This window comes from Moschus berezovskii, chromosome 24 (assembly GCF_049115385.1).
Source record: "Moschus berezovskii isolate FMDL1 chromosome 24, NW_MosBer_1.0, whole genome shotgun sequence".
NCBI classification, from domain to species: Eukaryota; Metazoa; Chordata; class Mammalia; order Artiodactyla; family Moschidae; genus Moschus; species Moschus berezovskii.
Window position 1 is genome coordinate 22,783,677 of NC_142483.1, and position 17,673 is coordinate 22,801,349.

Genomic DNA, 17,673 nt, shown 5'->3' on the forward strand with positions numbered 1-17,673 from the left:
TGGATTAAGTCCATTTCACCTACCTTTCTTAATCACAGTTATTTTAAGACTTACCTGTCCTCCAAGCAGAAGAAAACTGGAATCAGCTATGTTTAGTTCCAACTGATCTGATGAAGACAGAATAGAACCCACAACCTTCAACTGGGTATGCACCAGTGTCTGCTAGTTGACCTTTTGACATCAGTGGGCCAGAAAAACTCCAAGCGCAGAGACCTTTTAGGCCTAGCTATGCCTGTGCAGAGCGAGGATTCTTGCACCTTCTTTCAATCACCTTTCCCCACCCTCCCTTTGCCTAAACACACTCTGCTGCTGCCTTATCCCATAAATATCTCACCCCTTGCCCTCCGGCAGGCAAATGTGAGATTTGTTTTCCCATTTTCTCACTTGGCTCTCTTGCAAAAAAGTCTTTTCTTTGCTGCACTCCTAGGCTTGTCAGAATTTTGGCTTGCTGAGCATTGAGCAAAATGAACCTGGTTCAGTAGATTAAAGCATCAGTCCCCAACCTTTCTGGCATCAAGGATTGATTTCATGGGAGATAGTTTTTCCTTGGGGAGAGGAGGAAGGATGGGGGAGGGAAGGGGAGGAGGGATGGAGGAGGGATGGAGGAGGAATGGAGGAGGGATGGGGAGGGGGAGGAGGGATGGTGGTGTGGGGTGGGGCAGGGAAGGTTTTGGGATGATTCAAGTGCATTACATTTATTGTACACTTTATTTCTATTACGATTATATCAGCTCCACCTCAGATCATCAGGTGTCAGATTCTGGAGTTTGGAGACCCCTAGATTAAAAGATGGGAAGAAAGTGGGGGTCAGGTTTGCTCCAAAATCTCTCCCTGAATGTAGCTTCAAACTTAGATTACACCTGAAGTCCAAAAAAATTCAGGCTAATTGATACTTGAGCTAGAATTTTGAAATAGTTTCCCAGTTGTCACACTTTGCTTAGTTGTAGAAAACCTGACTTGAGGCTGCTTTTTAAATTTTTAATAGAAAAACTCAATTCTAATGACATTTTTTGTTTGGTCTAATTATAAATCCTGGTACAAATAAGGCACCTGAAGTTCTGTCTGGGAGAGCTATTGATATATAATCAATCAGTACCTTGATCACATTGCCATGATCTTTTTATTTGATGTAATTATAAAATAGGTTAAAAACATACAAGGTTACATACCACTTGGGAATCTCCTTTATAAAAGTTTATAGAACCAAATTGGGACCATTTTGTATGTTCATTTATTCTTTCTTTCTTTCATTCTCTCAACAAATGTTGCTGACACCTCTTCTGCCAAGACCCAACAACAGGCAAGGCAGACAAACTACCTGCCCTCATGCAGCTGACATCTTATTGTGGAAAATAGGCAAACATGCACATTTTCACTTCTCACAACCATTCAATGAGACAGATACTGTTATTAGCCCAATTTACAGAGGGCAAAATTCAGGCTTCAAGCAAGTCAAAACATCAGGATTCAGTCCCAGGTCAATCTGAAGACAGACTCTGAGCTTTTAATTAATATTGAGATACTTTATACAGTATACTGATCCCTGTTTATGAAATGGTACTGGGGGGAAAGGGTTGGATTAGCTCCCCAAAATAACTCCAAGGACATAGGTCCTGACTTCAGTCAAAAAGTTTATATCAAAAGTGATTCATTACTACTTTTTAACTTTCTTAAGGCACTTGTTTTAAATTAAAAAATAAATGTTCCTGGGACTTCTCTGGTGGCCCAGTGGCTAAGACTTGTGCTCCCAATGCAGGGGCCCAGCTCCCATCCAGGTCAGGAAAGTGGATCCCACACACTGCAACTAAAAGTTCGCATACCACAACTAAGAATCTGCACAGTCAAATAAAATTTTTTTGTAAAGAAAGAAGATTAAAAAAAAAAAAAAAAAGACGAGTATTCCTTAAAGCAAACATGAAAAGTCAAGCTCTCAGGTTATGGAAGCAGACAGCCAGGCTTAGAATCCTGGCTCCCCCACTTACAAACTCTTAACTCTGAGAATTTTATTTAACTTTTTGGGCCTCAGTTTCCTCAACTGTAAAATGAGGACAGAATTAGCATCTATTTCATAGGTCTGTTGTCAGGATTAAATGAATTAATACATGTACACTTGGAATTAATACATGTAAACTTAGAATCACATGATAAATACTCAGTAAATTTTAGGTAGTATTACTGTTATTTTAATACAGAAGTCTAAAAACTTTATTATTTTCTACAATTTCCAACTGAGAGTTTTCACATGACTCTGTTCTTGAGCATTTCCCCATCCTAACAGCCTTTTAAAAAGTCTATTTCTTGCATAGCACAGGGAGTTCAACTTGGTGCTCTGTGGTGACCTAGACTAGTGGGATGAGATGGGGGTAGGAGGTTCACAAGGGACGGAATATATGTATACATATAGCTGATTCACTTCATTGTACAGCAGAAACTAACACAACATTGTAAAGCGATTATACTCCATTAAAACTGTTTCTATTTATGATGAGCATAATGCCAGCTACTGTCTTAGAATTACAGTGTCTATGACCACTAATAAATATGTAATCTCAAGAGAGCAAAGTCCATATGTTACATTTGTAAACCCTTGTAAGACCTGGTACATGACTCAAAAATTATTGTCTGAATAAATAGAGGAGTAATTGAATAAAGGTACCAGATTGAACATGAATAGAAATTATATTTGATACAGTCAGTCTGGCTTATTTATTTATAACCATTCCTCCAACTTCTAATTCAAACCCCAATCCTTGAGTTTCTCTATTCCAAATGTTCTTTTTGATTTGAAGCAGCTATAGATACTGTATTTGTTTGCCTTTTTGTTTATACCCCCATCTCTTTCCAGAAACAACTTCAAATGACTTAGAAGGACATATGAAACTCAGGATGAAATTAATTAAAAATGAGAAAGAAAGAAGACAGAAAAGGCAAGATGGGTATATAAAACACAGTTCGGAATAGGGTTAAAATAAACCTATTTTTTAATAGGCTTTATTTAAAAAAAAAAAGCACATTATAAGTGGGTCCATCCTAGAGGAGATCAGTCCTGGTGTTCATTGGAAGGACTGATGCTAAAGCTGAAACTCCAATACTTTGGCCACCTCATGCGAAGAGTTGACTCACTGGAAAAGACTGATGCTGGGAGGGATTGGGGGTGGGAGGAGAAGGGGACGACAGAGGATGAGATGGCTGGATGGCATCACCGACTCGATGGATGTGAGTTTGGGTGAACTCCGGGGGTTGGTGATGGACAGGGAGGCCTGGCGTGCTGCAATTCATAGGGTCGCAAAGAGTCGGACACGACTGAGCGACTGAACTGAACCGAAAGAATTGGCCCTGAGTTTTCTAAAAGCAACATGTAATGGTCAATTGGTGAGTTAACGTAGTTTACAATGACCCCTGCGTGGAAAGAGACCAGTTGTTCAGAAGATTCAGTCTTAGCCGTGGATCCTCTCCAAAAGTCACACCTAACAAATATCCACAACAGCGTCGTTAGAGTGTAAGTGCTCCTGAGGATCTTGATGGAAAGTAATTCAGTCACAGCATGAGGGAAGGCTAACCAGAGTAAGTGATATCACTGTGGCCTCAGACAGGAAAGAAACAGGTTTTCTACTTGAGGCATTTATCATTTAAAATAATGCCTGTTGCTATATTAAATATACTATTTCCCTTCCCAGGTCAGTGTTTTGTTATCTAGGTAAATAGGATGCAACATCTTTCTAGCAGTCAAACATAAATACAGTAAATCTGAACAACTGTCTTATGTTAGAACATGATCTGCTGAAGTCTTGGGAGTGCCTCCCAGTCCCACTCTCTTTCGAGAGGGAGGGTCACAAGGAAGGTTGTGACAAGTGGCCCCCCCATCATCAGAAACACAGTAATCATTCATAAATGTTGCTATTATTATTTATTTTCTAGAAATAGAAATTAATATCCCAAAATTATTATTCCTTTTTCAACATGGTTCCAATGCTATGGAATCTTGGAATTTTTCAAAAGGCAAACCGATTGATTTGTTTCTAGCACTCACTTTTCTCTTCCCATTTTATCTTTCTGTTTGTTCCTGTAGGACTTCATCGTCACTGTAGTCTTTTCGTTCTTGTGGTTGGTGGGTTCATCAGCTTGGGCAAAAGGACTGTCTGATGTCAAGGTCGCTACAGATCCCAAAGAAGTATTGTTACTGATGTCAGCTTGCAAACAGCCATCCAACAAATGCACGGCTGTCCACAGTCCTGTGATGTCCAGCCTAAACACTTCTGTGGTATGTTTCCCTCTCAGATCTTTGTTTGCCAATCATGGGAATCAGAAAAGTGTCCCAGGAGTCATCTGGGAAATGTTTTGCCTCTGAATGGAGTCCAGTTGAAAAGGTGATGGTTCACTCTATGGGCTAGATGATCCTTTGGCCTTTAAGTTTACTATTGTCAGAACCCATAGATTTTAATGTTTCCAGTTACAGAGTTCTTAACAAGAGCCTGGCAGGTTCGACAGTCAGGTCAGAATTCTAAGGCAGAAGCAGATATAAAATCTGAACTTTAAGACTGAAGTCTGCCAGAAGTTAAAAGGAATATTTGATAGAAGCCACACATAAAATATACCCAGTTGATTGTCTAGAGAAAAATACGCAGACACAGTAGGGTACAGATAGAAATCAGAGAATAAAAAATACCTATAATAGTTATGGTAATTTTTTAATCTTCTCCATGCTCTTGGTTTAGTTGCTTGATAACTTCAGAAAAGCAGAGCTATATTAGTTGAACAAAGTCCAGTATTATCATCAAGTATATGACTCTTACCGGGAGACAGGACATCTGACAGATAGCAGAGCCACTAAATTGGATTCTTATTTCATGAGTGTAAGAACTTATGTTATTCCAAAGAAGGAAACTATATCTGAGAGACAGAAGCTATAATGACAGCAAAAAGTAGTAGTTACAAAGAATAGAAGGGCCAGCAATGTTCAGTGAAGGATCGACATTCTTTAGCAACCTTTAAAAAATAATTATCTTTCCTTCAAGGTTAACTTATGTTTCTATAGCTTTCTGGAATTTAAGAAGGCATATGAAAAGGGAAAAAGATTGGCTCGTTGGCTGCTGATGATTTGACTGTGAATCTTTCCTTAGTAAAAAGATAATAACATTAAAATAAACTATTATTATGATCTCTCAGTAATTTTTACTTATTTCTAGCCATACCTGTGGATGAATACTTTGAGGTATACGTTAAAATATATTCTACTGCTTCTGTAGTTTGTTTACAGGCAGTGCTTAATGAAAATTATTATAACCCTGATCTCAGAATCTAAGAGAGCAAAGATGAAATCGTTCAGTATGTTTGTTAGTTCTTTTAATAAATGATGACATCCTCCATAGTCCATTTAATCCCGCTTCTAATGTCTCTTCCAACAAGGCGTTGGAAGTTTTGAGTGAGAAACAATGTGACATATGTCTTAAAAACCAAAAGAATAATGGGTGGAAAGCAAATCATGTCATGTGTGTGGAGGGGTGGGTCTGGTGCTGTTGTAAGTTATCCACAAGTTATCCATGTCAGTGTCCTCCAGTTCCTCCTGGCAGAAAACTCCACCTAAACCGGCTAAACCAAAACAATCTCCTTATCTGTAAAGTCTGTTCTTTGTAGCCCAGTTCTGGTACCCGTGTCTATATGAGGTGTAATGATTGGGTTGCAAGTAACAGAAAGTGACAAATCATCCATAATTTCTACAGTTTCTCTACCAATGCAGTCTTGATACATTTTGTCAGATCATCTAAATGTCCTCTCCCATTCTTTCTCATACTATGTGCTGTCTCTTTCAGCCTCTCTATCTGTTGTCCCACATCTAGGCTAGAATAAAACTACCGACTCTGATTTCAGTTGCAACAAAATGGCAAGGAAAGATTGAAGGGCCCACGTGCCCCTAAATTGTGCCAGCCAAGAAGTCTGTGACACCTCTGTGATGACAATAGACTAAGACACCTATTGCAATAGTGATAGATGTCTGCCTCTATGACGTGATAATAAGACATCACCACTCCTTAAATAGGCCCATGGCAACGCCTTGTTTACTTCTTACTTTAAAGCTGCATTCCCTGGTTTTTGATTCTTTTCAGGCATCCCTTTTTTAGAAATGAAGAGCATCAGGGGAAAGGGAATGGTCAAGGAATAGAAAACAGATAAAATTATAGTCCTGGGTAGAACCATCCCTTCATAACTGAAAAGATTCCACGATAGTGTTTTCTACTCATACCAACCTATACTTTCAGAGGTATCATTTAACCAAGATCTCCCCCTTGAGAGAAAATACCCTAGTTATTGTACACATGGTTAAAAGGTCCTGTGTGTAAATTACAGTTGTGTCAGTGATTACCTAATTCATTTTGATCATGCATCTATTATACTATAAATACTTTATTTATGTTTTATATCTCCCTTAGCAAGGAGCTTAGAGCATGGCACACAATGTTAAATAAATCTCAAGTTAACATTAAAGGAAGAAAAAAGGATGGGATGGGGAGAGGGATGGAAGGAGGGAAGGGAGGAGGGTGAGAGGAAGGTAAGGTAGTCTAGGTAAACTGATTTTCAATGAGATCTTTTAGGAGTCTAGAGGTGTCTTTTGTTTTGTTTTTTAAGGTTTGACTGTCCAATCATATTTTTAAAGTAGTGCTATCAGTTTATCTCATTTTTGGCCATGCCACACGGCACTTGGGATCTTCGTTCCCTGACCAGGAATCGAACCCACAACCCCCTGCAGTGGAAGCACTGGAAATGGGGAGTCCTAACTACTGGACTGCCAGCGAAGCCCCTAGATGCTCAGTTTTGATCTTGACACCTCAAGAACATGGCCTCACTATCAAAAAGCCTGCTTCAGTTTATGTCTCAGGAAAAGTCAGATGAATACTATTCAGGGAAATATTTTAGAAAGTGATTCAAAGCATAATTTACAGATCAGTGTCCAGTACCGTCTAGCTGCTTTACACACGCCCAGTTTGAGCCTCACAACTATCCACCAAGGAAGGAATAATTGTCTTCATTTCACAGAGTTTTATAAATGCTGAAGTTCAGAGGCTAACTGCCTTGTCCAAAGTCATAAAGCAAAAAGTTGCAGAGCCAAGGCCATTCAGATTCCGAAGACGGAGGGGATGGCTCCATTGCTGAGATTCAGATAATGTGCCCTGATCCACCTACTGCTAAAATCATGAAGCTTGGAGCTGGTGTTCCAAACTTCTGAGATCCCTCATCTTGACTCCCTAACCAGCCACTTCCATCCTCAGGTCACTCTGTGGCGTCCCACCATCCAGCAATTAAGGGATAAATTACTTTGATGCAGCAAGGAACTTCTGGAAGCCCACTCCAGAGCTGTGACTGTTGCCCAAGTTCATTCTGATTGGTCAGCATCCTGCTGGAGTGACTCAATATACTTTAATGTTATCACAGTTTTGTGTCACATACTCTCATTGTCCGTTCTAAGAGGGGGCTGCTAAAACTGGCTGTGCTTAATTTGCAATCAACTGATCCACTTTGGAAGAGGCTGCAAAACAACTGTTCTCTTTGGGCCTCTTACAGTAGCAAACAGCTCAGTTTCCATAAAACACTTAGGACCCAGGGAAGTGACACCTAGTCCTCTGGCTCACCAAGGACATGCTTCTGGAGAGTGAGAGGAGTTTCCATAGGCAAGTCTCACATTCAGTTGTTGAGAAAACATTTCATACTTCTCTGAAACCTGGACTGCAGAGTATTGTTTGGGCATTCACATCTGACTGTGAGAGGCACAGAATATACAACTATTCAGAGAAGCACTTTGAATACCATACATGTGCTTGTCTGCATACCACCTGTACCATTGCTTTCTCCATACTTTTTAAGTTGACTCATTTTATTTCTGTCATTTCAATAAATGGGAAATAGCATCTCTAGCATTAAAGTGAAGGTAACCTTATAAGTTAATGGTCCATCATTAAAATGAAAATAACCCCATGTCCCCTAAAGATATTTTACACCATTTTATATTACTTGGGGAGATAGTGGTGGATTAGGTAGAGGCTCAGACTGTGGAGTCAGATAGAACAGGTCTTATCCAAGGTCACATGGCCATAAAAAAGCTCCTTATCTTTGCTGAACCTGTTTTCACATCTTTAATATGAGTGTAATAGCACCTTCCATGACTAAGTGAATAGATACACATAAAGGCCTTCTGTTGTTGTTGATCACTCACTAAGTTGTGTCCAGCTCTTTGTGACCCCATGGACTGCAGCATGCTGGGCTTCCCTGTCCTTCACTATCTCATAAAGTTTGCTCACAGTCATGTCCACAGAGTCAGTGATGCCATCCAACCATCTCATCCTCTGTCTGCCTAACACATAGTAAGCCTTCATGAAAAGTCATATATTCTAAATGAAACAGTGACTTCACACCAGAAACTGGAAGAAACCTCTGCATGGAGGAGAAAAGTGACCTTTTGCGTTTGAAGGATTTTTCTGAAATTGAGATTTTTCTGAGCTTTCTCTCCAGTCTATCCACTCACTTGCTTTGATCCTCCTTCAGGTCTTTGGATTCTTGAACTTTATCCTCTGGGCTGGAAACATCTGGTTTGTTTTCAAGGAGACCGGCTGGCATTCCTCGAGCCAGAGATATCTTTCAGACCCCATGGAGAAGCACTCCAGTAGCTACAACCAAGGCGGGTACAACCAAGATAGCTATGGGTCGAGCAGTGGGTACAACCAGCAGGCTAGTTTGGGGCCATCCTCAGATGAGTTTGGCCAACAGTCTGCTGCCCCTGCTTCTTTTACCAATCAGATGTAACAGGGTAGTTTTGGCATTCTTCTGAAGATCGTTTCTCCCCATTCTATGTCCGTGACAGGAGAATTTTTTAAGAGTTTCAATCAATTATTAATGTGGAGAGTGTTGAATGTAAATCTGAGATCTGTCTTCCTCATTAAAGCAGAAAGGCCTGGGTCGTGATAAATGGTACTTAAAGATGACATGAGGAGATATATTATTCATTACAGATGGCTATTTGGAGAGTACCTTGTTATATACACATACTTTCATGGTTGTTTTGTATGCGTGTTGAGATAGTGGAACCATTTTGTAGCTTAAAGTCTCTAGTATGTAATATGCATAAAGTAAATTAAATAGCATTGGATTTTCTTATGCTTTTTGATGTGAAAGATGTTTTAATGATTTCTCTAAGACAATTTGGCGCATCACAATGTGCATGTATTATTATTTTTTAGTTGCAGGCCCTGTAGGATTGTGAAATCTCTAAGTATTGGTTTCAGACAATTACTCTGTATTTTTTTTTAATTTGATGAATCAATGCTCATATGATTTAGTGCATGAAAGCATTTTCTCACAAAATGAACATTTGAACTGTATGAAAATTTTCCAGTTTGCATCACGAATTTGTTAAACGGACGTTTAAAGAAATATAGTCACTGCTTTGTATATTTGCAGGTTTGTCTCTCTGGGTTTATCTAACCCTGAATGCATTGTGAGTAAGGTTTGGAATTTTTTTCCTCCCTAATCAGTAGATATTCAGTGTTGTAGATGGTAATTGCCTGATATTTATTCTATTTAGTTAGCTAAATATTTACATTCTTGTAACTTTCTATGGTGTTTTGTGGCTTTTATCCTATGGGCCATGAACAGTGGGCCCAACATCTGTGAGTGTTGGTGGAGATTTGTTTCCTTAGAATGATGGAGATGTGGGTGTCAGACACCACAGTCAAGATATTTTGCTGACATATTAGTTTATCAAGGATATTTTGGAGAACCTAGACCACCAACTAAATGTTTAAATCCTATTTATTTGTAAAGTTAATTAAGTCCTAGATCCAATTACTAAAAATTCTCAAGTCTCGGCTCAACTTAGAAAGTCTGATTTGTATGTTACCCATAAATTAAAAATGACTTCCATGAAGCAGTCTGTCATCTCATTAAATATTCCGCAGGATGTATGCATTGTCAATTTTTGCCTCTTTGTTTTAACTCAATGGAAACACCAAGGCCCCACAGTGAAGGCAAGCTGAACATCTGTATCTCCAGATAAAAGTTGTTATCGATATATAAACTCATTGTGTGATCTGTGATGTTGGAAACGTTTTAGTCCAAAAGAACCGTGTGTCTTAGATGATATCTGTAAACTGTTTCTGGATCCTGTTGGATAAATCTGTATGTGATATCTCTTTGACCTTAATAAAGTTATTGCATACAATGCTGGCTGGAAAATGGAGAATTACAGCAGTAGAACCTGCTGGACTTGAACAATAAGAGAACAAAGGGTAAATGCACAGTCTGTCCAGTCCTTATTTTGTGAGCTCAGGGCTATTCATTCACTGATTCCATTCTAGGACCTCCTGTGTACCCTCTTCTATGCAAAGCATTGGGGATAGGATAGAAATACAGAAGCATGCCCCAATTCAGGAAGCTTACACTCTGTTTGGGGTGTAAATAGAGTAAAATAATTACACAGAGAGTGTGTTATTACAATAATCACACAGAGAGTGTGTAATCACTCATAGAGTAAAATAATCACACCCCATCTACACTGTGTGTGAGAAAGAAAGGCTCAGGATGCCACGAGAATGCTTATCAGAGGGACTTGAGCTGCTTAGGGGACAGCGAAGAAGCTTGAATCTGCCTCAAGACGGTCAAGTTTCATGAGGACAAGGTGCAAGGCAGAGTATCCCAGGCAGAGAGCAGCCTTACAGAGCTCTCAGATGGCACAGGGCAGGATGGATTTGGAGAGCGTGACGTGTGAGGGGGGCTTGGAGAGGGGTATAGCTGCTGATGGGTAGGAGGCAGTGGGAAATCCCGCCTGGGGGCCGTGATCAAGAATTCTGTCTTTATCCTAAAGAAGCTAAAGGAAAGCACTGAAGGATTTAAGCAGAGGAAGGACACAATGAGATTTTTTTTTTAATTGAAGTTTAGTTGCTTTACAATTTATTTAGTCTCTGTGTTCAGTCGTGTCCAACTCTTTGCGACCCTTTGGACTGTAGTCTGCCAGGCTCCTCTGTTCATGGGATTTCTCAGGCAAGAATACTGGAGTGGGTAGCCATTTCCTCCTCCAGGGGATCTTCCCAACCCAGGGATCCAACCTGCATCTCCTGTGTCTCCTGCATTGCAGGGGTATTCTTGACCTGCTATTGTGTTAGTTCCTGCTATACGGCGAAGTGAATCAGTTATATGTATACACATATCCCTTCTTTGTTAGCACAGAGCATTGAGTGGAGTTCCCTACGGTATACAGTAGGTTCTTATTAGAACCGATTTTTTTACAAAGTAGTGTATATGTGTGTATGTTAGAACCTATTTTTTGCCCAGTAGTGTATATATGTCAATCCCAGTCTTGGTTGCTGTAGGATAGAGCAGAGGACATCCTGGAGATAGGAAATAGCCTTGACCTAGCACCCATTAGGCAGTGGGCTAGGAGAATGGCATGAGTTCTCCCCACATCCACCTCTGATTTCCTGAAAGAGGAGCTTGATTGGACTGCTTTCTTCAGCTCTGTCCAAAGGGACAGAGTGACCGCTGATTCTTACACTTCCATGAATTCTCCAAAGTGGAGAAATCCTCAGAACCAGCCTTTGCTGTTCATGTTGTTTTACCAACCTCAACAGTCCCAAAATACAATGGGGCACTGATCAATGGAAAGCACTGCCTAGCCTGGTCCAGATAGAGACATGCTTCCAGAGTCCACTGCAGATTTACAGTAAAATGCTGCTGTAATCCAATGAGGATTTCATTAAGCTGATTTTATTCCTTCTGGCTTTAAGAAAAGAGCAGTTAGATCTGACCTTTTAGAAGGAGAGTAAACGGTGTGGTAGGAGACCTCAGGTCTGTGTGTCCAGTAGAGCTCATTTGGCATAGCAGTGTCTCTGCTCACTAGCTGTATTTCAAGATGTGACTGCACATTCCTGAGCCTTCATTTCCTTGGGAGGAGGTAACACATCCAAGTAAAAAGGTTGGGCTCTGAGATCCCTCCACCTGCTGTCTACTCGCCTGTCCTTTTCTTCTGCGCCTTCTCCAAAGCCTGAGGACTTATCTGAAGCCACAGCCTGAAGGCATGTGCTTCATTTGACTCTCCATAGAGATGCTGAGTCTCTTATAGATATAAGGGTAGCTTTTGGCAGAATCATTTACCAATATGGATAAAATCAACTGAATTCATTGAATAAGTTAATTAAGTCATGAGAAACTATGAATAGTCCTGTCGAATGAAGAGTTATTTTTTAACATGCTTGACTTGGGGTCTAAGGCTTTGCTGGCTTTTCAGGCTCAGTTGAATGCTCTTCGGAGCCCATTGGCAGCAGGTACTTCTAAGAATAGCCCTGGTTCCTCCTGACCCCCTGAACCTCCATGAATCATGGACTGCTGTGCTGTTAGCCACTCTGCTCAGTTGTGTCTGACTCTTTGTGACCCCCATGGACTCTAGCCCACCAGGCTTCTCTGTCCATGGGATTCTCCAGGCAAAAATACCGGAGTGGGTTGCCAATTCCTTCTCCAGGGAATCTTCCCAACCCAGGGATTGAACCTGGGTGTCTCACATTGCAGGTAGATTCTTTACCATCTGAGCCACCAGAGACGCCATGGACTTTGGACATTAAAAGGCCAAGATGAAAATAAAAGACTTCCTGAAAGTCCTGTGTTGCTGTGGAAAATATTTTAAGTTAAGTGGAGTATTTTCCTTAAAGGGCCAGGCCCCCTGGTTTATCCAACAAAACTCTTGATGGAGGTTGTAACGAATCAGGTACGTTTCCTGGTGGCTGAAAAAGGATTTGCCTTTGAACCTCTGCTATTTTATTCATATTTTCATTACCTGACCTCTTGGGGCTTAAGAGTCTAATTGGCTTATGTTGTGAACTAGACTCACTGGCTCATATGAACTCAAGTCATCTCCCTGCTTACTAGGAACAATTTCATGTAACATTGCTTGTTTTGGTGAATGAGACAAAAAAATACAAACTCAGTAGTTCTCCTTATTTCGAGTATTTTCCCTTCTTGCCTGTGAACTGGCATTTCTCCTGGATATTTTCTCCCCTGGTCTCTTCAGACTTTCAGGTCTCTTCTGATTGATTTCCACTGTCATGTTCCTTCTAGAACATTATACATTCCTTAGCTTACATGTTGTCCTGAGTGTTGCTGCTCTTTTTTTTTTTTTAATAAGCTTGTTGTTAATTTCACACTCTCTGAGCTCTTAAACCTTCTATGAAAATTTCACAGTGAGTAATGACATATGTTTCCACAGAACTTGGCAGCCTGGAGCCACACACTCACTAGGAAAGTGTTTTCAAGCACAGCTGTCTCAAATGAGACCTGAGGTTCATATCTCTGTCTTAGGAGCTAAGACCTAGGTCGCTTCTTAGGCACTGATAGATGTCATTAGTTTTATCAATGTTATTTTAATTGTGTAAACTCCAGCAGCAAGTGTAAGCATCGGTTTGTAGTCAGATAGACCTGGATTCCTTTCATGGTTCCATCACTGAAACCAGGTTGTGTGATCCTGGGAAAGTGACCCAACATCTCTGAGTCTCAGACTGTGATCCCTACAACTGGAAATAAGGATATCTATCTCTATTTGTTTTCTCTGAAGGCTGAAACAAATTACCACAACTTAGTAGCATAAAAAACGCAAATTTATTATCATACTGTTTTGAAGGATAGGGAAACCCAATAAAGGTCTCCTTGAGCTAAAATCAGAAGGTTGACAGGATTCTGTTCCCTGCTGGAGGCCCCAGGAGAGAACTCATTTTCTGTCTCTTCCCTCTCTTAGAAGCCATTGCTGATGGTCCTCTTTCTCCATCTTCAGAGCCAATGGCAGCAGGTCAAGTTCTTTGCATGTTGCATCGCTCTGACCTCCTCTTGGCACCCCTGTCTTTCACTTTTAAGGAAGTTTGTGATTACATCGGACCAACCTGGGTAATCCAGGATAATCTCCTGACTTTAAGGTCAACTGATTAGCAAATGTATTTCCATCAGCAACCTCAGTTCCCTTTGCCACAAAAGCTAACATATCCATAGGTTTCAGGGATTAGAATGTGGGCATCTTAGGGGCAGTGAGGGGAGTAGCATCCTACCTACCACACTGTGCCGCCAGGATAGAGTACAATGTAAGCAGATTTCATAGCAGATCTGTCTAGTCAGAGTGTTCAGAAGCTGATAATGATGATTAAAACTGACAGTTGTTCCAATCAGTAGCATTAACTGTGAGAAAGTGACCCAACCTGTAGCATTAATATGGGGTGAACAATGGCTTGTCAGTGCTCATGTATAGAGAGACCAACTTTGACAGCACTCCCAGTCAGGTAGACAATGTTTATCACATTTCCTGCTAAAGTGCTCTAGGAAATTAAAATGCATCATTTACAGTTGGACTCTTGAGGTACCAAAGGTTCTTTCAGTCCAGCGGACGACTGGAGAAACAATTGAATAAATACAGTGTGCCTCAATGTACTCACAGTCCAGTGGGAAAGATTACGTAGAGACCTGAAATTACATTATGTATTCATTTGTTTACTTGTACTTCAAATCTTTCCCACTTGAATATAAACTTCATTAAGGACTGAAACTTTGTATACTAGATTGTGCCCACCTGTGTCTTCAACACCTGGAACAGTGGCTGGAATATACTAGGCACTCAATAAATACTGGTTGAACAAATATAATGTGATACGTTATACAGACTCTTATGTTAAAGATTGTTCATAAAATATGTAAACTACCAGATGATAAAATATATCGACTTCCCATGGATGGAGGAGCCTGGTGGGCTGCAGTCCGTGGGGTCGCTAAGGGTCGGACACGACTGAGCGACTTCACTTTCACTTTTCACTTTCACACATTGGAGAAGGAAATGGCAACCCACTCCAGTGTTCTTGCCTGGAGAATGCCAGGGATGGGGGACCCTGGTGGGCTTCTGTCTATAGGGTCACACAGAGTCGGACATGACTGAATTGACGCAGCAGCAGCAGCAGCAGCAACAGCCAGGGATGAAAAAGAATCTTAACTCTCCTTTGAAAAATGCCCAGCATGTTTACAGATAGCTCACAGTGAGCCCCAGAAATGGCTCCCTGAAACCCTTGACCTGCATTGATTCATGTTACCCTGTTTGTACCACCCCCAGATCACAAGCCGGGAAAGACCTGAAGCCCACATGTGAAGGACTATCCATTGCATCATTCTGTCCCTCTGCAGCTCTTGCCCCCCGTTAAGTAACAAGTAAGCAAATTGCAGGTATTGATAAGCCATGGAGGAGATGAAAATGAGGGATGGAACAGAGGATTCCTGGAAGGGTGAGACATTTATCAATATATGAAAACTATAGGTGATCACAAAAGGCCCATCGAAGCATGTTTTGTTAGGGAGATTTGAACCCTCCAAATAGATTCTTCAGTGTATTAATATCTTCTGGGCTCAACATTGGCTATCTCTGTTTACAACTTGGTTATCTTTATTTGTATGCATCCAATTTCAAACATGCTACTTAGAAGCAAGGATCTCTTCTAATTCATGCAACTACAAAGAAATGGTTCCCAAATGTGTTCCTTTCAAAAATTAACACTTGTCCTAAATTATATATTTGAAAAGAAGCAGTCTCAGAGTATATGAAGAGATAGGAATTCTTGCTGATCAGTGGTATTGGTGACAGGCAGGTGGAAGTTAACTGAGGTTTCAGCTCATTTTTATTGGGTATTATTTCTAGGTCCACTCTGTGCTCTGTGAATCCTACAAAGGGCCTAGCAACTTAAAATTGGTAGTGGGATTTTCTCAAGCAGAGGTGCCATGTAACAATTTATCATCATGACAGGTGTTAGGAATTCAAGGCAACTTGCTGATGCCCCACTTCCCAAAGTCAGAGCCAGGAGGAAACAGATTATGTTACGGAAATTAGAACCCTCCAAATAGATTCTTCAGTGTATTAATATCTCTGCTGGGCTCAAGACTGGCTATTTCTGTTTACAACTTGGTTATGCTTATTTGTATCTGTACAATTTCAACATGCCACTAGGAAGACATATTGCCAGCAGTTTCAAGTTTTAAAGGGAAGTTTTATCAGAACCATATATTTAAACCCATATACACACTACAGTGAGAATGTAATCTAAAATAGAATAAAACAAAAGTGCTAAAAGAAAATAGATCTTGCTGGGACTCTGGGAACCTAAGTCTCTCCAGGTTAAATCACATTCTCTTCAACACAGAAGCAGCAGTGGAGATTTATATCATATTCTATTTTACTTTTTCAGTGCAGATTAGTCTCAAACTCTGACACCAGGCTAGAAAAAAACTTCCACTGAATTTGAAAAGTCACGTGCTGGAGACATAAGCTAAGAAAAATAAAGGTCTGAATGAAGGCCAAGCCCTCGAGTTCCCTGGGGGCAGACAGGAGTAGATAAGTAAGCTATTATAGATAAAACGGATAAACACCAAGGTCCTACTATATAGCACAGAGAACTAATATCCTGGGATAAACTGATGAAAAAGAATACTTAAAAAGAGAGTGTGTGTGTGTGTATATATATATATATATATGGATAACTCAATCACGTTGCTGTACAGCAGAAATTGACACAACATTATAAATCAACTGTACTTCATTTTTTTTTTAAGTGGGGGAAAAAAGAATAAAGGAAACAGGAGAGGACGTCTAGATCCCCACCAGGCCATTAGCAAAGGCTCAAACACTCCCATTTATTGAGCTGAGCAGTTCTATGACTTCACCCACTCTCAGAAACACAGAAAGTGGCTTGTTAGAAATCAGGCACCACACAGCCTCCAAAAGATCCACAGTAGGGACAGAAAGTGGGGAACATCAGTCTATCATGTCTCCCCTGGGTCCCTGGTTTTATAGTTCAGGATTTATGTCCTTGTTTATTCTGTAGCTGGTCCTCTAAAGGATGTGAGGCAGTCTCAGTTCTCTATGAGAACCACGCATGCAATTTTTCTGAAACAAACAAACAAACAAAAATTCAGACATTCTAACTAATTCAGATGGAGGTGACTATAAGGGAAAGGAAGAAAAAAACCACAGGGTAAATGTGGCACAGAAATAGCAAGGAAAATTTCACTATATGCCTTTGGTATGTTTAGTTTAAAACCTGAAAATGTGATATTTATTCAAAAAATAAGTTAAAAGTTTGAATGTATATCATTGAACACTTTGAGATTATTTCAAAAGCCAGCCTTTTCCTCGCATAAGCTACCATCTCAGAAAAATGCAAGCCAGCATTTCATCTTCAGGGTGAACAATCCTTCAGTCTTTCTGTCAAACCTCTTGAAGCATATTTTCTGGAGCTGAGCCTTCTCGACTGATTTCTTCCCTCTGTGGGCATTAAAATCCTAAATTAAGAACCCAAGGATTAACCAAAGAGATTAGAGACCCTCTTCATCAATGAGGGATTTCCAACAATCACAGAGCTTAAAATCTTGTTTAATTAAAATCTGTGTTAATTGACAGGATAATAAGCATTGATTTTACATGTGTGTGTCAGCCACATCACAGCAATTACCTGACATGTTTTATTCATGTGGGGGCCACAGACTGCTCCAGTGACCACCAGAACCAATCCTCCCTCCTCCACCTTAAGCACACATCAGAAATGTCTGCAAAATGACAGTCGCCAGTGGAAAATGAAAGGCTCTCGCTTTTTCTCCCATTACATTGTAAGATAATTAAAGCCC

At 40.3% G+C, this 17,673-nt stretch overlaps 1 protein-coding gene across 1 annotated transcript in view; it reads left to right on the forward strand.

The window, feature by feature from the left end:
• The window catches only part of SYNPR (synaptoporin), a 303,960-nt gene extending 293,818 nt beyond the window's left edge, over window positions 1-10,142 (forward strand). Inside the window, exons 5-6 of the mRNA XM_055414241.2 lie at window positions 4,070-4,261; window positions 8,536-10,142. Coding sequence (XP_055270216.1) covers window positions 4,070-4,261; window positions 8,536-8,793 — 450 coding nt within the window. The 3' untranslated portion in view covers window positions 8,794-10,142. The remainder of the gene's footprint in view (window positions 1-4,069; window positions 4,262-8,535) is intronic.
• The last annotated feature ends 7,531 nt before the right edge of the window (window positions 10,143-17,673 follow it).